At 44.8% G+C, this 27,180-nt stretch overlaps 1 protein-coding gene across 1 annotated transcript in view; it reads left to right on the top strand.

Moving 5' to 3' along the window:
• Nucleotides 1-27,180, top strand: part of PATJ (PATJ crumbs cell polarity complex component) — a 235,289-nt gene that overhangs the window by 65,342 nt on the left and 142,767 nt on the right. The window contains 4 exon segments of the mRNA XM_030571946.1: nucleotides 11,513-11,722; nucleotides 13,257-13,376; nucleotides 20,837-21,214; nucleotides 22,854-22,944. Of these exon segments, the coding sequence (XP_030427806.1) occupies nucleotides 11,513-11,722; nucleotides 13,257-13,376; nucleotides 20,837-21,214; nucleotides 22,854-22,944 (799 nt within the window).

The following is a 27,180-nucleotide window of genomic DNA, read 5'->3' as shown; positions in this document are numbered from 1 at the left end:
CATCTCTGCAACCCATCCATATTTATTAACATCAAAGTACTGTAAGCCTTAATGCCAACTGTGCTGAAGATCTTGTCTGACAGAAAATTTGCATCTTTCCCTCTATGGGAAAGTTCTGCATCCCTTAAATCATATTAAGCTGCTTCATTTGAAAAATAATACTAAATAGTGTGTTCATGAATGTAGCTATTGAGAAAATTCTCTCATAGTTCTGCTTAAATACTGCTTTTCAGTACTGAAAAGGGGATGAATGGAATGAACACATTCCTGATGGAGTTTCTAGGGTACTTGTGATGAGTGACTTTCAAAACCTCAATACAGCAGTACTAAAGGCATCAGGAGTCCAGAAGCCACTTGAAGAGATCAGAGGCTTTATATATCAGCATGAGATCCAGATGGGATAGATAGAAAAAGTTCACTGTTGTAAACTAAAGAGGAACTGAGATGCAGGAAGTCCTAAGAGGACTTGGATCTTTGCTGAGGTGAAGTTTAGGGAATGGTAACTCTGATTTTTCTCAGAATGAGAAGTTAGGAGAGAATTCAATGATGTGTTACAGAAGGAAGAAGAAAGTAGTAGTATTTGAAAGGAGGCTGCCGTATCCCATGAATTGGGTCTCATTACGTTTCTTGTTTTTTAAGCAGATTTTGCTTTGTGAACTGTCGTGGTTGTTTTCCAGGTAAAATACTTGATTTTTGGAGAGATCTTGGGCATTACGCTGGAACATCTGTTTATCCAGAGTCCTTGAAATAACTAAAATAATGAACAGTAGTATTAAAAGTTAGAAACCTTTCCCTCCTCCTCCAGTAAATACAGATTGGATCACTTTTTTTTGAATTTTTTGTCTGCTGCAAGAAAGTCTTTATTTTTAAATGCACAGGAAATCATCATTATTCTGTAGAAGTCACTCTGCCTTTAAGGACAGGGTGGGAATTTAAGGGATCAGTACTGTAGCATGAACTGTAGTTAAAAAAACAAAGTGTTTTCTAAAAAATTAGTCATGAAAAGACTAGAAAAAGCTGTATGAATGGTTGGTGGTTATAGAAAGGCTCTGCAGTCTACCTGTGACCAGTTGGAAGCTCATTTATGACCCCAGGCAGACACAGTGAACTAGCAACCTCTAAAAGTTCTGTTCCACTTCCATGTTTATCTGTGCTGGGACACGTTAGAGGTGATAAGTGTCCCTGAAAGTTAAACATCTCCAGGTTTCCTCAGCATCTTCTCCTTCTCCCCAGAAAAGATGCAACTCATGAAATCTAGTCAAGATTTACCATTCTGACCATATCCGGTTCCTCTTCGAATCCTTTCCCTGCCTTCTCCTTACTGCCTTCTACATCAATATTTAAATGCTTTGTCCTCACTTTTATGTCACTACAGTTCTTCCTACTGCCGTTCTGTTCTCATCCTTTTCTCATGACCACTTCACTCCACCAAAGCTCCCACTCTCAACAGTCTTCCTTCAGCCTGGCCTGCTGCGTGTAGACCTTCATCCCTGAACTGTCCTGTCCTGTCTCCAGTGTCCCCTTTAGATTCCACAGTCCCTCCCTATTGCAAGGGAAGAGTTGTTGCTTATATCCTATGGTAGTCCTTCCTAGAATTCCTTGTGCCTCTAACGCCCATCTTTAAAATTATTTGTTACCCTGTGCTATTCTTCCTATTTACTGCTCCTCCACTGAGTAATGATGAGTGTGACAGTGGGCGGAGGAGTGTTCTGTTTTTTTTGTTTTTTTGTTTTTTTTTTGAAACTAGTGAAACATCTTTGCTTTACTGCATCCCGTTCACCAAGGTTCAACTGCTTGTTTTGTATTTATAGGGCAAATTCCTCTGGACAGGAAACTTTTTTTCATTTTTTGGTAAAATACCTACCACCCTTTTGGATGCTGTATAATGAAGAGCTCAGCACATTACTGCTAACTGCACCACAGGGCCCCACAGGGAAATGCTGACTTAGTAAAGTTATTGCTTAAGAATCATGAGGATCCCAGTTTGGGTCTGGGCTGTGCTCAAATGTAGAATGTTGATTAAGTCTATTTATGTGATTGGAAATAAGACCACTGGCTGTTCAGCTGCACTAAGGCTGTCTGCACTAATGCTGGGCTTCTACCTGATATGTGCAACCGTTGCTTTGATTGATTGTTTTTGTATTTTCCCCTTTACTCCCATTCCCTCTGTGACCCCACCTGTTTATCGTTTTCTCCCTTGCGCATCTAAGTTGAGAGGCGGGGGAGGGTTGATACTGTACCCTGCTGGTTTCCAATTAGGTGTTTTAAAAACCTTGTCTGAGTTTTTCTTGTGAGCATCCAATGTACTCCGCGAATCCTGGGAAGCCCAAGAGTTTATGCTATTAGAAGTGGGCATCTGGCTTCAGCCCAGAATTTCAGTTCTGCTGAGCCCTAGCAAAGGATACGGAATATCACCAAGGAGAGAGAGAACCTGAGGATAGCATAGAACTTGACTAGAGTAGAGGGAGCAGGTGGCTGGGAAAAGTGTTTTTGAAGGAGTGGCTGGAAGAGAGACAGAAACTGGGCTCAGGCAGAGAAGGAAAAATTGGGCAGAAAGCTTATTGTACTTGGTGAGAAGGAGCTGAGTATAGAGACTTCTGGGTGTGACGAGGTTTGACTGTGAGTGAGGGCCAAAACTCAGGATGTTTTTTTAAACTGTAAAAAGATTAGGATGAAGTTTAGGTCCGGTCTTGGTGTACCTGAACCAACCTGTCCATCCTTCACACATACCCATATGGAATGCTTCTCTTCAGAGACTAGTTCCTCAACAAGTAATAGATAATTGTTCATTAAGGAAAGTGTCATAGTTTGGTTTGTTTCTGGCTCCCCACAAAGAAATACTTTCGAGCAACACAAAACCAAAGGAATGCGATTTGTTGTTTTCTATGGAGAAAACAGTGGGTCAAGTGGGGCTCATGAACTTTGCAAGAACTAGGCCCAGTTCCCAAAGGCATTACAGAAAGTGCAGTGCACCTTAGCTACTTCACCAGCACATGAACCTCTTCTGAGCAGTAATTAGTCTTGGTGGTGATTTGAGTGAATAAATGAGTAAAGGCCATTAAGTTCATTCCACTTACAGTAGAAGACAGATTTTATTTCAGACCACCAGGAGTGAAGGGCTAGTGCAGAAAACCCATTCTGCCACCTACCCCTACCATCCAGTTATTTATCTTTCCTCTTTTTCTGTATTTTGTTTTGTTTTTCTTTCTCTCTGAATTCCTGTTTCTTTACTGACATTTCTCACAACAGAAGTTTTGATTAATGCCAGCTGTGAACTAGTTTCTGAAATTCTTTTGCTTTATTCCCTCACTGCAGATCAATAAATACCCATGTTTTATTTCCCAAGCATTGCCTTCTTCCATCCAAAAAAAAAACAAAACCAACCTCGCCTTTTTTCTGTGTTTCAGGTTTGTGTTAAAGGCTCACGTATTAATAAATCTATAGTTTACCCGCTTGCTAAGGTATAGGTTCTTTTTGTGTTGAATAGTCATGAATAAGTCGTGTTATTGGCTTCAATTTGTCATGAGCAGGAGTTGCAGAATCAGGTCTTAAACATTTTGTATTCCAGTCCAGTTGTCTCCAGAGTCTTGAGTTTGCTGGTGATTGACTGCAGGATGGAGCATGCAATGGTAGAAAATAGCCAGATCTAACAAACTATTATCCCTTTTCAGGAGGTGGAATTTTGATAGACATCTTGTAGAGTTAGGGCAGCTGTAACTGTTATTAGAATTAACTGCCCTCCTCACACCAATGCTACAGGGAAAGGGCTTTGATCATTTGGGCCATTAGGCTTAAACCGGCATTGCACTAGCTCCAGAGAGTCCTGGGAAGGGAAAGGGATTCCCATCACAATTTCTCCTCTGCTCTCCTCTTTCCTGCAAGGGGAAAGTAAGTTCCTGCACCTGAACAGGGTCCAGCTTACTTCTGTTCCCCAGTTCTAACTAGTTTGATGGCCAGCATGTTGAGGAGGCTTTGCAGAAGGAATAGTGTCCATGCTTTGGCCGAACTCTTCACTGGATGTGAAGCCATGATGTAAGCATCTCTAATACAGCTACCCTGGGGATTGACCAAGGGGTGAGGAAAGGGATTTCCTCCTATTCCCTGGCCATTTTGGGGATAGTAAAAATCAAGTCTTAGGTAAATTACCCATTAATCCTCACCGTACTATTATCTATGGTTTGCTTGTTCTTTGTTTGGGGCTTAAAGAGGGTTATAATCTGTCTACTGCTCAGTGTTCAGTTTTTGCTGAGGAGTTTAGTTTGTGAGAGCGTGTGTATGAGGTTATTTTCTCAGTATATGTAATTGTGTGTGAGAGATGTGAATAAGCTGGGGATGGTTTAAATTAGTCGCATTCTGATCAATTTCTCAACATTTTGGTCAATGGGGAAAACAAGGTTTTGGTTACCTGTAGCAGAGCAGAAGAAGCAGCAAAATTAATGACTTGAATATGGAATAACTTTCACAAAAATAATGCTTGGAAACAATTTACATATTTGGTTTTGTGCTTTTTCTAGTAGAAGTCAACATACTTTCAGACAGACAAATTTGGCGTGAGATTTAGGTCTGATATTATGTTTAATTTTTTCTTTTAAATGTTGAATAGCTGGGATATTTTTTGATTAATAACAATGCTGGTTTTCCTATATTAACCAGAGATCTGTCTGATAAATATATTTATGTGATTGTAGGCCAAGCTGATTTGCATTAATGGACAGAATAAATCTGAGCAAACTGTCTGCTTATGTTGGTTGAATCATGTTTCCCTTTTCTATTCAATATTTTTCTTGCCTTAGCCCAGTTATTACTAGCTAAACTTGATTATATGCCCTTGGTTAAGTTTATACCTGTTGAACTGAAAGACTGTAGTTTGAGTATCAGAAAGAGATTTTCAGTCTTATTGTATTCAAGATACAAAATGAAGGTTGTAAAAAAATAAATTCATATGCATTAGTACTGTAAGTGATCCCATGCAAAATGTGATGTCACAGTAACCTAATTAACATCCTCTGATCTGTAACATGTTTCTCTTGGCTGTCTTATAAATCCTGCACTACACAAATTGGCAGTTGCAAAATTGTTCAGATTACTTAAAATTGGCACAGAAAAACTCTCTCTGTTTCTTTTGGGGCTGTTTACTGTACCATGAAGTACTATTCTTGGTCCATATTAACAGGTAAGTTCTTTTGGGGCAGCAGACAATTTGTTGCAATGTTCAAGGAAGTTGATCCAGCCTAATGCAGATTTTAAGTGGTGTCAAAGCTAATGCATTCTGAAACTAAGGGAGAATAATAGTGTATAGTAAATGTCAGTCACCTGCAGTTGTATATTTTCACATATACTCTTTCTACTTGAGACTAGGTCTGGTTTGCATTGCATTCAGGATTTTGATGCACATCCTCTCTGCCTAACAAGTATTCTGAAAAATCTGATAGCCCAGCAGAATGGGATGCATGTTGTTAACCTAAAACTCCTGTTGTTGTGGGTGCTGTCACTGGTCTTTAGTGCCCTCTATTGGCTAACACAGAAATTGATTAGGCTTTGAAAATAAGAAAGGCATCAGTCAATGAGTATCATTTTTAGAGTGACCAGACAGCAAGTGTGAAAAATCAGGATGGGGTGGAGGATAATAAATGCCTATATAAGACAAAGCCCCAAATATCGGGACTGTACCAATATAATCGTTTCTTGTATAAAGAAACTTGGTAGCTGAGAGTTGAAAACCATCAGTGTCTGGCATGTGTAACTATTGCTTCAGCTTCACTAAAAGTATGAGCTCCATCAGCATAGCCCCATGGGGTTATGCTGACATATGCTCATGGGGTTTATAACAGCATTCTTGCAAGCTCAGCTTTTTAAGATATTTCTTGCAGTTCAGAACCAGGATCCCCAGAGAGAGCAATTCAAGTGACCTCTTTTTGACTCTTGGCACTGCTAAATGAATCCAAAACAAATGAGGCTCTGAGAATGGCAAGGCAAACATGACACCTGAGCTCAAGGAAAGGTTTATGGGTTTTGAATGGAAAAAACTATGGTTAGAATAGTACATTTCGCATGTGTGTTAAATCTGAGTAAATTGTGACCATTTTGTGCAAGTTCATATGTACTAGGCCAGGCCTAGTGCAAAGATCAAAAAAGACAACTACCAGGCCCCATTTCCTAAAGGGATATTTGAAGGTGCAGCCACCTCTTGTCTGTTGAGTTGTGAACATGGTAAAATGAGCCAGATCCTTTTAGTCTTGTTTGATCCCTAAGGAAATAAATTTGTCCCAGTGCCCATGATAGTAATGGAAGCTCCCCACCATTTTCCTCCTGAGACCTATTAATTTGGCTTTTCTGTTTGCTTATAAATAATGTTACCATTTACTTTAGACGTGCTTCCTTAGACATATATGTCTAGTTTTAGACAGAGGACTTGTGCTGGAGTGAATTTGGCTTAATCTGTTTTTAGTTCTCCCAGCAAGATAACATTTTAACTCAGGCTGGGGAAAACCCCAATTTAATCACACTCATCCTACCTCCCAGATAAATGAACGTCTTACCTGGAAGTTACTAGCTGAAATCCAGACAGGGCTGGTAGTGACTAAAGACAGCCTTATCTGTCAGATTAATGGTGGCCTATATGAAATGAGTTGATAGCCTCGTCTAGAAGATAAGTATTCAAGATATAAAACTCACCATCATGATTAACACTCTTGTTGCTAGTGGCAGTAGAGAGACCAAGGATCAATGTATGAATGTAGAGGAGGCCACTACAGAGCGCCACAGGCACCTTAGCAGGGCGGTAAGAGGAAGCTTGCACTGCCATTGTCTGCACAGCTCCTGTGACTACACAGAAAACTCTAGCAACTAGTGCTGTCAGCATTCTGTTAGGTTTCTAAAGTCAATTTTTATTCATGGTTTAAAAGACACAAACATGAGTTAGCTAAATGCTGATAGCAAATAAGTTAGTGTTGTTCTTTCATAGTGTCTTTGTCATTAGCTTTGAGTTAAATCATTAGTAAGAGAGGGTCTTTTTTAAGCACTTTCTTTTCTTTTGAAAAGAAAAGTAAAATGCAGTCCAAAGATTTTAGATCAAAGCTATCCTCCCAAATTATATCGCTTATGTATTGCCAGGTAAATCTTATTTTTTTTTAATAGCTTCAGACCGCAGAAAGCAATTGTTATGGCAAGTCGTCTTATGGCCATCCCGTTGTGATGCATGGCTATTGGTGACAAAATATTCAGCTTGTCTGGAGGACTGCTTAGATTTCTGACTGATACACCACTGTCACTGTGGTTTATATTGCTCTTCTCTTCCTGTGCAATAGCTCCCTCTGCTTGAAAACATCAGCATAATTATAACCTAGAGCAGAATGAGACCCTTGTTTTGTATTTGCCGGGTCGGTGATTTTTATACTAATTCTTCTTTTATGTGTTATTCACTAATGTTTAATCTGGACAGATATTTGGCTTGCAGTGGGGGCTAAATAATAATAGTCCTGCCTTTTGAAATCTTACCCTGACAAAGTCAATATAAAGTATTGTGCAAGGACTCTGGCCTTTTCCATGTTAGCAACAGAACAAGAACTGGTTGGTATATTTTCAGCTAATTGAAATGTAATTGAAAAAAGCTGTCTCGTCAAGGCTGAAAAATTTTAGTTTTGATGAAGACTTCATTAAAAGTAGAGAGAGAAACTTGGACTATAGGCTGGTGGTTACAGTGGTTACGGTGCTTGCTTGGAACAAGGGAAACCTCAGTTTCAAGTCCCTGCTTTGCATCTATCAGTGATCTGGGATGAAAATCTCTGCAGAGCAAGGATTTGAACCTGTCTCCCCCACGTCCCAGGTCCTAATTGCCAGTTTCACACAGACTCTCTTTTCTGTACTATCCCTAGAAACTTTTTCTAGCATAATTTCCTGATGTAGCTGTGCCAGCAAAACCCTAGTGTAAAAGCAGTTATACCAACTAAACCGTGCTTATGCTGGTATAGTCTAAGGACTTGTCTACACTACAAAATTAAGTCGACTTTATCTAATTCGACCTCAAGCCCCCCCCCCCCCCAATTAATGAAGTTGATTGTGCATGGCCATACCATGCTCATTGTCTCGATAAGTGCATCCTCAATAGCAGCACCTGTATCAATGCACAAAGGAGTGCATCGTGGGTAGCTATCCCAAAGTGCAGCTTGCCACAGTTGTTTGTTTTGGGACATTTGTGCAATATCTCATGGGTCCAAAACATTGTTGCCAGGGAGAATGGGAACATTGCTTCAGCATCCCATGATGCACTGTGCTCCCTCCCTCATATCAATGGCAAACAATGAGCGGTTATCGCTCTTTAAAACCACTGTGCGTATGCCATAACCCCAGAAGCATAGCGCCTGCTCAGTTGTGCACTCTTGCTGTGAGCATCTCAAACACCTAGTGCCGCCTTCTGCAGTATTTCCAGAGCTGAAGTAGGGCACACCGCACGGAACATAGTAATGTCGTGCAAGCAGCCCTGCTGCAAGCCATTGCAAACAATTCACAGTTGCTGCTGGCAGTCACAGAGCAGCTGCACTCTGAGTGCCATCTGGTTCGCTGAAACAAGCACTGACTGATGGGACTGCATCATTTTGCAGGTATGGGATGACGAGCAATGGCCACAGACAAGGGCAGCTCTAGACATTTAGTCGCCCCAAGCACGGCGTCATGCCACAGGGGGCGCTCTGCCGGTTGCCGATCCCGCGGCTTCGGTGGACCTCCTGCAGGCGTGCCTGTGGAGGGTCCGGTGGAGCTGCGGGATCAGTGGACCCTCCACAGGCACGCCTGCGGAAGGTCCACCGAAGCCGCGGGACCAGCGGATCCTCTGCAGGCATGCCGCCAAAGGCGGCCTGCCTGCCACCCTTCCAGTGACTGGCAGAGCACCCCCTGCAGCATGCTACCCCAAACACGTGCATGGCGGGCTGGGGCCTGGAGCCACCCCTGGCCACAGAACTTTTGAATGCAGAGGGCCACCTTTCAGGAACTTTATGCAGAGCTTTCCCCTGCTCTACAGTTCCGCAGCACAAAAATGAGAACTGCTCTGACAGTGGAGAAATGATGGCAATCACTGTTTGGAAGCTTGCAACGCCAGACAGTTACTGGTCAGTCAGGAATCAATTTGGAGTAGGTAAATCAATCATGGGAGCTGCTGTGCTCCAAGTGTGCAGACCATGCTGGAACTTGTTGGGGCATGTAGTCTCCATGATCAGCTGTGCTCAAGTTGACATGCTTGCAGTGCTGATCAAACGGGAAATTAAAAATTCATGGGGCTTTAGCAGGGGATGGGCTTTTTCTGTGTACCTGGCTGCAGTGCAGCAGAGTTGAGAATGATCTCCAGAGCGGTCACAGATGAGCATTGTGGGACACCACCTGGAGGCCAATTAAGTCAAATTATACAATGCTGTGTCTGCACTACCTCAGCCCATGAAAATCAAACTAAGCGCTATGCCGCTCGCAGAGGTGGATTACAGAAGTAGACATCAGAGGCGACTTAGGTTGATGTAAAGGACCTGGTAGTGTAGGCACGTAGGTTAACAGGTCGACTTAAGGCTGCTTCCTTCGACCTAACTCTGTAGTGTAGACCAGGCCTAAGTCAGTTTGGGGAACCAGTGTAAACTATACTGGTATAAGAGCAGTTTTGCTGGTATAAGCTACAACAAATTTTGAAAGTTTCAACAAAACAGAGTTGTCGTCTTCCAATCAGCTCTAATCAAACTGTCTTCACTGCTCTTCTGTTTACTCCCAAAGCCATGTTTGAGGGTGGGCAAAGCTTTTGTGTCTGTTTACTACGGGCAGGCAGTCTCCCAATTCTAGAGATCCTTCTCATTCCACCTCTTTGTTTTTAGGGCATCTGATGGGTTCCCCCATTCCCTTCCTCTCTAGTGTCAGATGTAACTGTTAAGTCTTTACATAATTTGAGAGGCTTGGCATTTTAAACAACCAAACAGCTGTGCATGTTCACACGAACATGTCCACACAAATCTCCGTAGGAAGTTTTCTACCCCAAGATGACTTGTCAGAGATGCACTATGTAGGTCTGAGCGCAAGTAACAGGACAGTCGAAGCATGCAGGCAACCATGCAGTGAGCTGTGCATCAGGGCCTGGAAAAGTGAGATGACTAGAGCTAATTACCAAACCCAATTCATGCAGGGAAGGGACTGGTATAGGGAGTGAGTGTCCAGTATTTGGGAAGTGTCTAACACTGAGTCAGTCTAGGAGTGGGCTGAAATTAGCTTGTTTTACCTTAACCTGATTCAGCTTCAGCCCTTTTCTGTTTTTTCCTCCTGAAGTGATTTACTCCTCTCTGTCTTTTGCTGACGTTGCCCCACCCCCTTTAAAACAAAGCTAGTTAATTGTTTATTTGGAGGTGCTTTCTCTGTGTGTAACCATATATGAACAAAAACAAAGTTAAAGGAACATTGTTTAGCTTGCCAAGTCAAACAGTCAAAAGTTAAGAAGTGCCAGATTTATGGTGGCATGTGCAGTCTTAATTCTTCTACCCCTTGTGCATCTATCCTGTGTATTGAATGAGCTGGGTCCTGTGGAAAACCAGTATGTGCTCATGTAATTATAGACACAGTGCATGCACATAAGGGGTATTACAAGCACTAGAGAGAGAGCGAGTGTGTGTCACAATCTTAAAATAAATTATGCCTTGTTTAACAATTATGAAAGGTGTGTTGCAGTGTATATTTTTTGCTACTATATAATAATTAAAATCTTTGGTCACTTTATCTTATTAGACTGAGGATGGATTTTCAAATGGGTAGACCTTTGACGGAAGTCATACATTAGACATAAATCAGAAAAAAAAAACAATTGAAAAATATTCCTAAAAGGAGTAAGCAACTTTCAAACCAGTTTATGACTCAATGATCATGAAACATCTGTCCATCTGTGATCTTTCCTACTTTCCCATATTTTCAAGCAATTGCTTATCTTCATTAATAATCCTCTCCTGAAAACAGTCCTATGTCTTGTTTTTTTAGCATTGTAAATGTCTTTCTGTGTATGTAAAGCACTGTGTAAATATATAGTGCCCTATATTACAATAATCTGAGCAAATGTAACTGCTAAATCCCGAACACTTCTGTAAATTGTAAGGATTTTTTTAATGGAACTTTTGTTGACATGAGGCCTTGAAAATCACATGCATGGACATTGTCTGGCTTTTGGTCATAATAGGGCAGATTGGAGGGGTTGTGAAGGAGCCAGCGCTGCTTTTCCATCTGCAGCTTGGCCTGTCCCCTCCTCCACTTGAGAGAGCTGCTTTAGGAAGGCATAAATCAACCTGCTCCAGAGCTTGGATTTGTTAATCTTCTGAGCATTCTACAGTGCCCATTTTTTCCCCTCTCTCTGTCTTTCAGGCTGTTAGGGTGGTTATATTCATGGACTGTCCTTTTGTTGTTTGTGTTTGTAACCCCACAGCATAAGATTAGTTATTCTTTTGTACATTCAAAATAAATAAGACAACGCATTTATTGGGTTTTGTTGGGGCTGCTTTTTCAGGATCCCCTAGATCCAACAAGAACGGCCATTGTGATCAGCTCTCTGGTAGCAGGTGGAGTAGCCGAACGCGGCGGTGAACTGTTACCAGGCGACCGTCTGGTTTTTGTAAATGAGAAATATTTGGACAATGCCACTCTAGCAGAGGCGGTAGAAGTGTTGAAATCTGTGCCCCCAGGTACTATTCGCCTTGGCATCTGCAAGCCTATGGTGGTAAGGACTGATTTTTAATTTATTCTATGTTGTCACAGCAGTGACACGTACGGATGTAACTTGTGCATAGTCCCCAGTTCAACAAAGCACGTTGTTTAAGTCTGTCCCTATTCAAGACATCACCGAAGCAAATGCTTAACTTGAAATATATGCTGAAGCCCCAATCAGTAGGACTTAAGCATGTGTTTTGAAGTCAAGAACATAAGTACTGTCCTGAATAGGGATACTTTTTGGATTTGGGACCATACAACAGACTTGAGAACACTGCTTCATTGTTCATTAATTAAGTTTTATTTGTGTAGCGCCATATAATAAGATCCGAGGCCATGAAGTGCTTGCAGTATAAACAAACAAACAAGCACTGAAAGAGGAATGTAACAAGACTTTTGGATTGTTTCTTTTAAAAAAAAAATTAGTATGTACTTGCCCATATTCTTATTTAGCCTCTTTTTCCTTTGTCTCTTTTTAGGGCTGTCAACTAATCACAGTTTTAATTGCACTGTTAAACAATGGAATACCAATTGAAATGTGTTAAATATTTTGGATGTTTTTCTACATTTCAAATATATTGACTTCAGTTACAATACAGAATACAAAGTGTACATTGTTCACTTTATTATCATTTTTATTACAAATATTTGAACTTGTAAAAATGACAGACAAGATAGTGTTTTTCATTTCACCTCATACAAGTACTGTAGTGCAATCTCTTTATTGTGAAAGTGCAATTTACAAACAGATTTTTTTCATACATAACTGCACTCAAAAAACAAAACAATGTAAAACTTTAAGCCTACAAATCCACTCAGTCCTACTTCTTGTTCAACCAATCACTAACACAAACAAGTTTGATGTGAATGCCTGTTCTCACTTTCGAGTGACGTTGTAAACAAGAAGCGGGCAGCATTACCTCCTGCAAATGTAAACAAACGTATTTGTCTGAGCGAGTGGCTGAACAAGAAATAGGACTGAGTGGACTTGTAGGCGCTAAAGTTTTACATTGTTTTATTTTTGAGTGCAGTTATTTTTGGTACATAATTCTACATTTGTAAGTTCAACTTTCATGATAAAGAGATTGCTCTACAGTATTCATATGAGGTAAATTTAAAAAATGCTATTTCTTTTGTTATTGACAGTGCAAATATTTGTAATAAAATATAAAGTGAGCCCTGTACACTTTGTATTCTGTGTTGTAATTGAAATCAATATATTTGAAAATGTAGAAAACATCAAAAAATATTTAAATAAATATTATTTAACAGTGCGATTAATCATGCGATTAATTATAATTTTTAATTGCTTGACAGCCCTACTTTTTTACTTTTATTTTTTATGTAAACCCATCTTTTTATCTTTTCAATTTATAGCAAAACAAATTCTGTTCTCCTTCCCCTTCCTCATTCTCTCCTTTTCCACGGTTATTTCCTCCCTCTCCCCAACAGCCCCATCTTTTTATTTATTTTAAGAATTTGGGGCGTTTTTACTTTCCTGACAGTGTTTTTAATGCTGTTGTATATTTCAACCGCCTTTATAGGGAGAAAGCAAAGAGGAGGATAACTTTTGCATTGTGGATCCCAGCACCATTGAAGACAACTCTGCATCTCCAGCACCAATAAATGATATTCATTCATCAATAATGTTCGAGGCACCACAGGTATTTGGCTGCTGTTTCGGTCTATTTAAAATAGTTAAGAAGAAAATGAGGTTCTGAAAGCCCCCTCTCATCTCCCAAAAACAAGTGTCCTTCAGAAGAGATGTCAGTCCAAGGTTCATTCTGTCTGGTGGGAAAACATGAGTCTGGGGTGAGCCTTGTATTCTGGTAAACAATTCCTCTCTCAAACAAATTCCAAGATTCAAAGCTTTTTGTGAGCTAATGCTGAATTGTGTATATGACACCTTGCCTACAGAGATACCGGGCTACCTTATTTTCTAATGCGTTACATTAAGATGCATTATCTTACCATGAATATGAAAGGTGATATGAAGTAAAAATGTTAGATCTATTGCTAATGAGGTAAGAATGTTAGATCTACTGCTAATAACAATCAATTGTTGATTCAAGAAAAAAAGAATGGTGTGTAAGCAGGATTTTTTTAGAAAAAGGCAGTTTGTTGTCCTAGGGTTGGGGTGCTAGCCTAGGATCTGGGAGTCCCAGCTCTGCCACAGACTTCAGAGACATGATGGGCTGGAGTTTGATACCTTTACTTTGATACAGAAGCATCTTCATATTTTGACTTCAGTGGGCTTCTCATGGAGTAACATACTACTTAATAGCAGTAAAGGTATTGGAATCTGGCCCTAGAGTATCAAATTCTCCTGTAACACTTCTCTAGCTGTCACTGCTTATAATGAACCTAATGTGTGTAAAATAGTTTTGTTATTTAAAAAAAAAAAAACACCACCAAAACTGGTCTGTCACTCACTAGTTCTTCTTGGAGTGCTTGCTCATATCCATTCCAATTAGGTGTGCGTGCACGTTCGTCGGAGACTTTTTACCCTAGCAACACTCAGTGGGCCAGCAGGTCGCCCCCTGGAGTGGCGCCAGTATGGCGCCCGATATATACCCCTGCTGGCCCGCCCGCTCCTCAGTTCCTTCTTACCGCCCGTGTCGGTCGTTGGAACTGTGGAGCACGGCTAGCTGTTCTCCACCTCCCTAGCGTTTCACTCTTTTGCAGTTTACTGTATATAGTTCTGTTGTTATAGTAATAGTTGTAGTTATAAAGTTAGTAAGTGTAGTTGTAGATAGTTATACAGAGGATCAGGGGTTCGCCCCTTTTCCTCCCCGCGGTGCCGGGGCCCATGCCCGGTTCACCCGGCTTTAAGCCTTGTGCGGCCTGTCATCGGCCGATGCCAACAGGAGATCTGCACGACTCCTGCCTGAGGTGCCTAGGCGAGTCCCACCTCGTGGACAAGTGCCGGATCTGCAAGGCGTTCAAGCCCCAAACGAAGAAGGAGCGGGACAGTCGCCTGAAGCAGATCTTGATGGAGGCAGCGCTGACTCCCCCACCGTCGGCACCGACTCCGGCACCGGGGCCAAGTGGCGCCTCTGCTCCGGACCGCCCGGCACCGGCAAAAGCTTCGACTTCCCGCTCGGCACTAGCCGGCACCGCTCCCTCTCCCCGAGGAGCAAGAAGCACAGGGCTCCTGCGGTGCCTACAACTGCACCGCAGTCGGAGCGTGCCTCCAAACCTGACCGCCCGGCACCGTCATCCGCCGCGGCACCGAGCGTCGTCGCACCATCGACTCCGGCTCCTCAGGGACCGTTGAGTCCAGTGCATCTCAGCTCCCTCTGTGAGAACAGCGGTTGAGCTCATCGCGCCCTCCACGCTGGAGACCTTCTCCGTTGCACGCGACCTCATCGCCATGACAGAGCCCGAGCTGCCCCAACCCCCGGCACCGCTGGTGCGGGTTCTCCAATCGATGGGCAAGCCCGCCATGATGCGGCCGCATTCACCGGGCACTACTGGGCATCGGTCCCATTCCAGATCGAGGGACCACTCTCAGCGTCGCCGCTCGAGATCCAGACGCCGCTCGCAGTCCCGGGACCGCTACCTGTGGCACCGGTTGTACTCGCGGCACTGTTCAGGATCCTGGTCGCCATAGTACTACTCTCGGCACCGGTCTAGATCGCGGCACCGACGTTCCTACCGCAGCCGATCCCGGCATGGCAGCGGACGGCACCGGTCGACCTCCCGGCACCGAGCTGGTAGCAGGTCCCGGTCCAGATCAAGGTACCACCATGATTCCCGGTACTGCTCGCCGGCACCGCGCAGCGACGTCAGGGTGCGCAGAGGCCTGACGCAGTCATCGACGGCTCCTCCATGGCCTTCAAGGCACTCGTCCGCTTCCTCCCGAATGGACAGCGCCTCAGATGTGCAGGCCCACCCGGACCAGGGACCACCACAATGGTTCTTTTGGACGCCCTGGGCATACCACCAAGCCCAGGGCAAACCTTCGGGCCCCGCTCGCTCCCGCCAATCGGAGCATCGAGCACCGGAGGCCACGGTCAACCGCCCCCCCCCCCCCTCAAGTTTGGAGGAAGCCCCTATGGATCCCCTGGCGCAGCAGGATGCTCGGGAAGTGGAGGTCCCTCTGGACGAGGCTTCAGTTCAGGAACCACTCCTCCCTGGGGTGTCTTCTTCCTCGTCCCCAGATGAGGCGGTAGCGGGCACACCTTCATCAGGGCCCCCGCCGATTGATCTCCGGGCACACCAGGACCTTCTGAGGCGAGTTGCCCAGAACATAAACCTCCCTATCGAGGAAGTCCCGGAAGCGGAGGACCCGGTGGTGAGCATCCTTTCTGCGGAGGCACCGACCAGGGTAGTCCTTCTCTTCATCAAGTCGATCCAGGCGAAGGCGGATACCATCTGGCAGTCTCCGGCCTCCATTCCACCCACTGCCCGCGGAGTGGAAAGGAAGTATATGGTACCATCCAAGGGGTATGAGTACCTCTATGTACACCCTGCTCCTTGGTGGTACAGTCAGTCAATGAGTGGGAACGCCACGGCCAACAAGCTCCTGCGCCAAAATCCAGGGAAGCCAGGTGCATGGACTTGCTGGGCCGCAAGGTTTACTCCGCGGGAGGCCTTCAGCTCCGTGTGGCGAACCAGCAAGCCCTCCTGAGTCGCTACAGCCACAACACCTGGGAGGCTGTCGGCAAATTTACGGAGCTGCTTCCCCAGGACTCACGCCAGGAATTTTCATCTCTCCTGGAAGAGAGCAGGAGGGTCACCAGGACCTCCCTACAAGCGTCCTTGGATGCCGCGGATTCGGCAGCAAGAACACTGGCATCGGGCGTAGCCATGAGCCGTATATCGTGGCTGCAGTCTTCCGGACTACCGCCGGAGCTACAGTACATGATTCAGGACCTGCCCTTCGATGGGCAGGGACTTTTCTCTGAGAAGACAATCCCAGGCTACAGAGCCTGAAGGATAACAGAGTCATCATGCGGTCACTGGGAATGCACACGCCCCAGACTCAGAGAAGGCCATTCTGCCCCTACCATCAGCGCACTTACCCCCCGCCTCGCCCCAGACAAGATTTCAACCGGAGGCGAGGTTGGCCGAACTGTAGACGTCAACCAGGTCCTCAAAGGGGTAATACTTCTGGGTCCGACAAGCCACCGCAGGGACCCAAGGCAAACTTTTGAAGGTGCACCCGAGAGCAGCTTACCAATCCCTTCCCTGGATCCACTTCATTTCCTCAACCGCCTCCGCCCTTTCCTGCCGTCATGGTCCCAGCTAACCTCCGATCGTTGGGTCCTGCACACGGTGCAGTTTGGTTACCATCTTCAGTTTGTTTCTCCACCCCCCTCCCATCCTCCCTCCTCGTCCCTCTTCAGGGACCCCTCTCATGAGCAACTGATCGTCCAGGAGGTTCACAAGCTCCTGCTCATTGGAGCTATAGAGGAGGTGCCAAGGGAGCTAAGGGGCAAGGAGCTTTATTCCCGGTACTTCTTAATCCCCAAGTCAAAAGGGGGCCTTCGACCCATCCTGGACCTGCGAGGACTGAACAAATTCATCAAAAAGTTCAAGTTCCGCATGGTAACCTTAGGAACCATCATTCCCTCCTTGGATCCCAGAGATTGGTACGCCGCTCTCGACATGAAGGACGCATACTTCCACATTGCGATCTTTCCCCCGCACAGGCGGTATCTTCACTTTGTGGTAAATCAGGACCACTACCAGTTCACGGTCCTCCCCTTTGGGCTCTCCTCAGCCCCCCGGGTGTTCACCAAGTGTATGGCGGTCGTCGCCGCTGCCCTGCACCGCCGTCGTATCCATGTCTTCCCTTACCTCGACGACTGGCTCATTCGAGACACGTCAGAGGCACAGGTGACCGGGCACATCACCGTCATCAGGGAGCTGTTTGCGAGCCTAGGTCTGACCATCAACCCGGACAAGTCCACTCTGGTGCCTACGTGGAGCATAGAGTTCATCGGGGCAGTGCTAGACTCCAACCTCGTGGTGGCCAGCCTCCCCCGGCACCGATTCCAAGCCATAGTGTCCATGGTCACAAGCCTGCAGGCCTTCCCGACCACGTCTGCTCGAACATGCCTCGCTCTCCTGGGGCACATGGCCGCATGCACCTTCGTCACCAGACATGCAAGACTCCGCATGCGCCCGCTGCAGACCTGGCTCGCGTCGGTCTATCGACCAGACAGGGATGCCATAGACACAATTGTGACGATTCCACCAATTGTTCTAAGTTCCCTAGACTGGTGGACAACACCCTCCCAAGTGTGTGCAGGCCTACCGTTTCACGCCCCTCAGTGTCCCTGACAATGGACGCCTCATCGCTGGGCTGGGGTGCGCACCTGGGGACCCTGCGTACACAGGGTCTATGGTCACAGAGAGAGTTGACTCTTCACATCAATGTGCGGGAGCTACGGGCAGTTCGCCTAGCATGCCAGACATTCCAACGCCATTTGCACGGCCGTTGTGTTGCGATATTCACGGACAACACAACGGCCATGTATTACATCAACAAGCAGGGCGGGACCCGGTCCTCCCCGCTGTGTCAGGAAGCAATACGTCTGTGGGACTTTTGCATAGCCCACTCTATTCATTTAGTGGCCTCCTTTCTCCCGGGAGTGCGGAACACCCTTGCGGATCACCTGAGCAGATCCTTCCTGTCCCACGAATGGTCCATCCGTCCGGACGTCCTCTATGTCATTTTTCCAGAGGTGGGGGTTTCCCCAGATAGATCTGTTCGCCTCTAGATTGAACAGAAAATGCCAGGTGTTCTGCTCTCTACAGGGTCGTTCCCCGGGCTCACTGTCGGATGCGTTCCTTATACCATGGACGAGTTGTCTTTGCTACGCCTTTCCACCCTTCCCTCTCATCCACCGAGTCCTGATCAAGGTCCGGAGAGACAAGGCCCGCCTCATCCTGATCGCTCCGGCTGCGGCAGCCTTGGTACACCATGCTGCTCAATCTGTCCCTGGCGAATCCGATTGCCATACCTCTTTGGCCGGACCTGATCACACAGGACTTCGGCAGGATGCGCCATCCGGATCTACAGTCCCTCCATCTGTCTGCATGGCTCCTGGCTGGCTAAGCCAGTCCGAGTTGCACTGTTCCAATGCAGTACAGCAAGTGTTGTGGGGCAGCAGGAAGCCTTCCACGCGTTCAACCTACCTAGCGAAGTGGAAACGCTTCTGCTGCTGGTGTAGCCAGCACGGCCACGACCCACTCGCCGCGCTAGTCCCCACCATTTTGGACTACGTGTGGTCTCTCAAGCAGCAGGGCTTGGCGATCTCCTCTCTGCGCATCCACCTTGCGGCTATAACCCCGTTCCATCCAGGCGAGACTGGCAAGTCCGTGTTTTCTCACCCGATGGTGTCAAGATTTATCAAGGGCCTGGAGCGACTATACCCTCAGGTCAAACGGCCTGCCCCTACTTGGGACCTGAACCTTGTCCTGACCAGGCTCATGGCGCCCCCCTTCGAACCCTTAGCCACATGCTCGCTTCTGTACCTGTCCTGGAAGGTGGCCTTCCTAGTCGCTATTACGTCGGCCCGGCGAGTTTCGGAGCTTCAGGCTCTGATCGTGGACCCTCCGTATATGGTGTTCCATAAGGACAAGCTACAGCTGCGACTGCACCCAGCGTTCCTCCCTAAGGTAGTCTCCGCCTTCCATATTAACCAAGACGTCTTCCTGCCAGTCTTTTACCCAAAACCACATTCATCCCGAAGAGAGCAACAGCTCCACTCCTTGGATGTCCGAAGGGCTCTCGCGTTCCACATTGAGAGAACTAAACCCTTCCGACGTTCACCACAATTGTTTGTGGCAGTAGCGGAACGAATGAGAGGCATGGCAATCTCCTCCCAGTGTATCACATCCTGGGTCACGTCCTGCATCAGGACATGCTATGACTTGGCCCGTGTGCCAACGGGGACCCTTACCGCCCATTCTACCAGGGCCCAGGCTTCGTCGGCCCCGTTTTTGGCTCACGTCCCCATACAGGAAATCTGCCGTGCGGCCACATGGTCTTCTGTACACACCTTCGCATCACACTATGCGCTGGTCCAGCAAGCTAGAGACGATGCTGCTTTTGGTGCAGCGGTTTTACAGTCTGCTACGTCTCGCTCCGACCCCACCGCCTAGGTAAGGCTTGGGAATCACCTAATTGGAATGGATATGAGCAAGTACTCGAAGAAGAAAAGACGGTTACTCACCTTTGTAACTGTTGTTCTTCGAGATGTGTTGCTCATATCCATTCCACACCCGCCCTCCTTCCCCTCTGTCGGAGTAGCCGGCAAGAAGGAACTGAGGAGCGGGCGGGCCAGCAGGGGTATATATCGGGCGCCATACCGGCGCCACTCCAGGGGGCGACCTGCTGGCCCACCGAGTGTTGCTAGGGTAAAAAGTCTCCGACGAACGTGCACGCGGCGTGCGCACACCTAATTGGAATGGATATGAGCAACACATCTCGAAGAACAACAGTTACAAAGGTGAGTAACCGTCTTTTATTGCCTCAGCCCACCAATTTGCCTAATTGCTATTGTGTCAAGTTGGCACACTTCAAAGAAGCAGCTCTAAAAAGAGTTAATGGCAGGCACCCTTTCTTGGATTGGTATTTCAGCTGTGAGATGAGTGGATTGATCTGACTCTGGAGGGTAAGATGTTGACCTTTAAATTAAAGGATTGTGTGGAATAAGCAAGGGATGCCTTACTGTTTGAACTGATGATGATGGGCGTAATGTACGTTTGCATAGTGGGATGGCAGATAAATCCTCAGTGTGTCTTTTTTTTTAGACTTATTTAGGCTTTTCCCTGCAGCTCTTAAAAAATACTGTCTAACAATTCCCATTCCCCTGCTTTCACCCAGACTTGCTTTTTCCTATAGCTCCAGGAATAGCTGAGCAGCTTCCAACTTTCATTTCTTTATTGTTTTTAAAAAGGCATGTCTGTATTCATAAAAATGGTAAATCAGGGCAAGTTTCAAAGTTCTAGTTTAGCTGCTTCTACTAAAACATAAAAGCTAATGGATATTCCTTTAAAAAACAGAATGGTGGTTGTAATTTTAAAATGTGCCTGACATAAAACACAACTGTAAGAGAGCTTGCAGGAAACATGATGTCAAATCTATACTCTGTAATGTTTTATGCAGGGTTTTAGAGATGAAACATTCTTTCAAGAAGAACTTGTTGATGAACCACTTCTGGATTTGGGGAGGCCATTTCAGCTAGCTCAGAATGAAACAGAACATAAGGAGTCCTGGGAAATGCATGAATTCCTTAAGGCTAAAATAGAGGAAATGGGTGAAGAGCGGGAAATGTTAGTGGATGAAGAGTATGATGTGGACCCGGATTATTTTACATATGCCTCATCACATGTAAAGGACACAACTCCACCTGCTGGGAAGAACCTGGTTTCTATTGGAGATTGGGCGAAGCAACTTGAGCCAACTAAAACACCAGATTTAAGATCCCCTGTTAGCCCAAATGCTAAGCAGTCTCCACATTACCCGTATGATGATGAAGAAATGGTAAGAAATGTTACCCTGGGGTTTCAATCCTGCATCAGGATCAGCTAGTATGGCTCCCTTGTAACTGTACAGAGTCCTAGTGAAGTTGGTAGGAGACCAGCTAGCAGATACTGATGCAGGATTTGGACCTGTTTTCTATCATGATTTTTATACTCTTGTTTTTTATGGTTAGGTGGATTTTGACATAATTTAGACAAGATCTCTCAGTACATCGAGTAGATACTAATGGACATTTTTCTTTTGCACATAACACATTCTTAAAATCCCAAAACCAAAATGTATTTCCTTGCTGAATTTTGATTGTCATTTGGCAAATAATTTGCTATGTTGTTAACGCTGCAGAACTAATGGTGGCTCCCTTTGGTGACCCTTCTATCTGCATCTTTGATATAACTTGGCAGGTGTGTCTTCCATCATCTCTTACTGGAGCAAAGGGAGATTCAAAGCTCTCCTTGCAATTTTCTAACTTCTGTCTCTTGTTGTGCTGCAGCACTGCAGAGAAACGTCAGTGAAACTGACTGTCATCCTGATCTCTTATCGCACCAGTGCAGAATGTCTTGAGGGTTGCCTGTGCTGCATTGTTAGCTCAAGCTATAACTCGAGTGTTGCCCCTAACCCAGCTGCTGTTCATGCACACACATCTCTAGCTCGAGTTCAGTGGTGCTTTAAATTCAAGCTAGCCAGCCTGTTGGGGGCATGGGTTGAGGCTCACGTATTGCTGACGCTCGAGCTAGTAGAGCAGTGGGGACTCAACTACTGTGTGCTGCTAATCCAATCACTCTGTGCGGCTCAATTAGTTTGCAGTGGAACCGCTGTTACTTAAGCTACTCTAGCTTGAGAGAAGAAACTGAATGGCTAACTTGAGCTAATGCGGCAATGAAGACAAGCCTTAGAGATCTGGATGTTTGTCAGTTCCACTGAGGGCAGCTGGTCTGTAAGACACTGAGTGGAGCAGTACAACAGGAAACGATGAAGGGAAAGAGATTGTGACAGACAGATAATACTGGGTTGGGGAGGGAGGGAGACAGCATAAGGCACAATGTGTGAATGAAAATCTTGCATCCTCTAATACTCTGAGAATTTCTTTTCCGTCTGAGTTTGCTTTCTATTCCTGCATCCCCCAGAAAAGAAGTGATTAAACTGTTTTTCCGTGCACCAATTTGCTATGCAAATCAATTTTACCCTCAGTTTCCAGATGAAGAAATTGAGGCAGAAAGTGACTTGTTTAGGGCCACAGAGGTTTTAGCGGGGAATAGAAGGTTAGGTTTTTCATCTCTTGTAGTCCTGTGCTCTCTATATGAAGATTCCGAAATGCAACTTCTGGTGAATGTAAGATTGATCTAAAATTGTTGTTGTTCCACATAAGTGTCAGGTGAAAAACCCCTTGTTTCCTCTCTGGGTTGCAAAACAGGTAGATAGTATGAAGTTCATTTTATATTTTAATCACATCTGACATTGTTCATACTCATTGATGTTGCCTAAATGAGCAATTAATTTCATAATTATCCAAAAAAAATTAAAGCAAGTTACAACAAAAATGCAAATGTTTGCTGTAAAATCAATGTGTATGTCAAATACTGCTATATGGGGCAATGCCAATGCTGTTTGATTTTTAACTTCTTTTTTCTCCCCTATGAAGTTTGAAGCCACAGTGGAGAACAACTGCCAAACAGCTATATTTGATGATATTGAAATGACTGAGTCAGTAGCAAAAAGCAAGCTGGATTTAGGTTTGTAAAAGGCGTGTTTGTTTTTTTTTTAAATGCATTAGTCTCGTTTTGCAATACAGTTTTGTTCATATCTTTCAAATGAGGTAGTATCCACAGTATGAATCATACTCACTTAAGATGATGGTCTGGCTTTGATGCCTTCCTTAAAAGGACCTCTTCAACTTCAAAATCCCATATGTCTCTCTAAAAGTATTTACTTACTTATTGTTACAAGTAACACTTAGTGACTGTAGCTGAAAGAGAACAGAGAAAATAATGCTATGTTTCTCAGTTGTTGTTTTTAGCATGTCTGCTGTGTGCATTTGATTCTTGTGTTGTCAGTTTCCCCTGTATAGTAAGGACTCCATTGGAACTACATATAGTTACGTGTTTGCAGGATTGGGCCCTGAATCAGTTTCCATTGTTGGTTGTGAAGGACCTTCACTACTATTTTTTTTTTAAGAAAGTAATACTTTTTTAAAAAAAGTGATGGTAAAACCTCAAAAATGAAGCAAATTTTACTGCAAGTAAATTTTTTGGGGGTTAACCTATATTCAGCAATATTGGAATCAACAAGAGGCATTAACAATTTATGGTGGGGTGCTGTCTATCATATTTGTGCAATCTTACACTCACAATGTTTGGATGGACAGAGTAGACCTTGCTCTCTGTTTGAGCCCCAAACTTTAAAGCTGGCTGGTATAGTAGATCCAAGATGTTCCCTGGAGAATGGTCCCTGAAGGAGGACATCGTCCACCTGACCTCCAGTCATTGGGGCATGCCAACAGTGGACCTGTATGTGACACACACAATGCAAAGTTCACCAGTTCTGCAGCAGGTACCCAACCCAGAAAGCTGCAGCTCATGATGTGATCACTACCCTACCTAGCCTACATGTTCCCTTTGGTTTCTCTTATCCTCTGAATGTAGTTCTAGATGAGCATCCGCTGATCCTCAGACTTTGGAGTGTCCTCAAATGCTCTGCTCTGCAAATCTGACCTTGTCCAGGGGAGCAAGTCTGGGGGGAACTGGTTGAGAATTTGAAAGTGGAAGGCAGCTTAGGTGAAAGTGATCATGAAATGGTAGCGTTCATATTTCTAGGGAATGGTAGGAGGGAAAACAGCACAGTAAAGATAGTGGATTTAAGAAGGCAGACTTTAGCCAACTCAGGAAGTTGATAGGTAACATACCATGGGAAGCAAGTCTAAGGGGAAAAACAGTTCAAGAGAGTTGGCAGTTTTTTCAAAGAGACATTATTAAGGGTACAAGAGCATAGGAAAGATAGGAAGCATGGCCTGAGACCACCCTGGCTTAATCAGGAGACCTTCAGTGATCTGAAACTCAAAAAGAGTCCTACAAAAGTGGAAACTAGATCAAATTACAAAAGATGAATATAAACAAATAACACAAGTATGTTAGGACAAAATTAGAAAGGCCAAGGCACAAAATGAGATTGAACTATCTAGAAACATAAAGGGTAACAAGAAACTATTCTACAAATACATTAGAAGCAAGAGGAAGACCAAGGACAAGGTACGCTGATTACTCAATGAGAAAGGGAAGACAATAACAGAAAATGTGGAAATGGCAGAGATAGTATTCGTCTTTAAAAATGGAACAAAGAAGAAAATGGTTAGTAGCGATTTGATGTCTAACATAATGAATGCCAGTGAAAATGAGGTGGGATCAGAGGCTAAAATAGGGAAAGAACAAGTTAAAAATTACATAATGAGTTAGATGTCTTGAAGTCACGAGGACCTTCTAGAGTACTGAAGGAGCTGACTGAGGTTGAGGTTGCAGGAAAAAACCATCCCAATGTGTAGGAAGAATAGTAAATATGGCAGGCGACCAGCTTGGCTTAACAGTGAAATCCTTGCTGATCTTAAATGCAAAAAAGAAGCTTACAAGAAGTGGAAGACTGGACAAATAACCAGGGAGGAGTATAAAAATATTGCTCAGGCATGCAGGAGTGAAATCAGGAAGGCCAAATCACACTTGGAGTTGCAGCTAGCAAGAGATGTTAAGAATAACAAGAAGGGTTTCTTCAGTTATGTTAGCAACAAGAAGAAAGTCAAGGAAAGTGTGGGTCCCTTACTGAATGAGGGAGGCAACCTAGTGACAGAGGATGTTGAAAAAGCTAATGTACTCAATGATTTTTTTGCCTCTGTCTTCACAAAGAAGGTCAGCTCCCAGACTACTGCACTGGGAAGCACAGTATGGGGAGAAGGTGACCAGCCCTCTGTGGAGAAAGAAGTGGTTCGGGACTATTTAGAAAAGCTGGACGAGCACAAGTCCATGCATCCGAGGGTGCTAAAGGAGCTGGCGGATGTGATTGCAGAGCCATTGGCCATTATCTTTGAAAACTCGTGGCGAATGGGGGAGGTCCCGGATGACTGGAAAAAGGCAAATATAGTGCCCATCTTTTAAAAAGGGAAGGAGGAGGATCCGGGGAACTACAGGCCAGTCAGCCTCACCTCAGTCCCTGGAAAAATCATGGAGCAGGTCCTCAAGGAATCAATTCTGAAGCACTTAGAGGAGAAGAAAGTGATCAGGAACAGTCAGCGTGGATTCACCAAGGGCAAGTCATGCCTGACTAACCTAACTTCCTTCTATGAGGAGATAACTTGGTGTGTGGATGAGGGGAAAGCAGTGGATGTGTTATTCCTTGACTTTAGAAAAGCTTTTGATATGCTCTCCCACAGTATTCTTGCCAGCAAGTTAAAGTAGTATGGACTGGATGATTGGACTATAAGGTGGATAGAAAGCTGGCTAGATTGTCGGGCTCAACGGGTAGTGATCAACGGCTCCATGTCTAGTTGGCAGCTGGTTTCAAGTGGAGTGCCCCAAGGGTCGGTCCTGGGGCCGGTTTTTTTTCAATATCTTCATTAATGATCTGGAGGATGGCGTGGACTGCACTCTCAGCAAGTTTGCAGATGACACTACACTGGGAGGAGTGGTAGATATGCTGGAAAGTAGGGATAGAATACAGAGGGACCTAGACAAATTAGAGGACTAGGCCAAAAGAAATCTGATGAGGTTCAAAAAGGATAAGTGCAGAGTCCTGCACTTAGGACAGAAGAATCCCATTCACTGTTTCAGACTAGGGACTGAATGGCTAGGAAGCAGTTCTGCAGAAAAGGACCTAGGGGTTACAGTGGACGAGAAGCTGGATATAAGTCAACAGTGTGCCCTTGTTGCCAAGAATGCTAACGGCATTTTGGGCTGTATAAGTAGGGGCATTGCCAGCAGATTGAAGGACGTGATCATTCCCCTCTATTTGACCTTGGTGAGGCCTCATCTGGAGTACTGTGTCCAGTTTGGGGCCCCACACTACAAGAAGGATGTGGAAAAACGGGAAAGAGTTCAGCGGAGGGCAACAAAAATGATTAGGGGGCTGGAGCACATGACTTACAAGGAGAGGCTGAGGGAACTGGGATTGTTTAGTCTGCAGAAGAGAAGAATGAGGGGGGATTTGATAGCTGCTTTCAACTACATGAAAGGGGGTTCCAAAGAGGATGGATTTAGACTGTTCTCAGTGGTACCTGATGGTAGAACAAGGAGTAATGGTCTCAAGTTGCAGTGGGGGAGGTTTAGGTTGGATATTAGGAAAATCTTTTTCACTCAGAGAGTGGTGAAGCATTGGAACGGGTTACCTAGGGAGGTGGTGGAATCTCCTTCCTTAGAGGTTTTTAAGGTCAGTCTTGACAAAGCCCTGGCTGGGATGATTTAGTTGGGATTGGTCCTGCTTTGAGCAGGGGGTTGGACTAAATTACTTCCTGAGGTCCCTTCCAACCCTGATATGCTATGATTCTATGAGTTTAGGAGATATCTGAGCCATTAGCGATTATCTTTGAAAAGTCATGGAAAATGGGAGAGATTCCAGAGGACCGGAAAAGGGCAAACATAGTGCCCATTTGTGTAAAAGGGAAAAAAGGACAACCCAGATAATTACAGTTCAGTCAGCTTAACTTCAGTACCTGGAAAAATAATGGCGCAATTAATTAAGCAATCAATTTGCAAACACCTAGAAAATAATAAAGTGATAAGTAACAGTCAACATGGATTTATCAAGAACAAAGCATGTCAAACCAACCTGATAACGTTTTTTGACAGGGTAACAAGCCCTGTGGATGTGGGAGAAGTGGTAGATTTGGTATATCTTGACTTTAATAAGGCTTCGGATACTGTCTCGCATGACCTTCTCGTAAACAAACACAACCTAGATGGAGATACTGTAAGGTGGGTGCATAACTGGTT

Source organism: Gopherus evgoodei, chromosome 8 (genome assembly GCF_007399415.2).
Source record: "Gopherus evgoodei ecotype Sinaloan lineage chromosome 8, rGopEvg1_v1.p, whole genome shotgun sequence".
Classification (NCBI taxonomy): Eukaryota; Metazoa; Chordata; order Testudines; family Testudinidae; genus Gopherus; species Gopherus evgoodei.
Note: the sequence above shows the minus strand (reverse complement) of the source record. Positions and strands in the feature narration are given on the sequence as shown.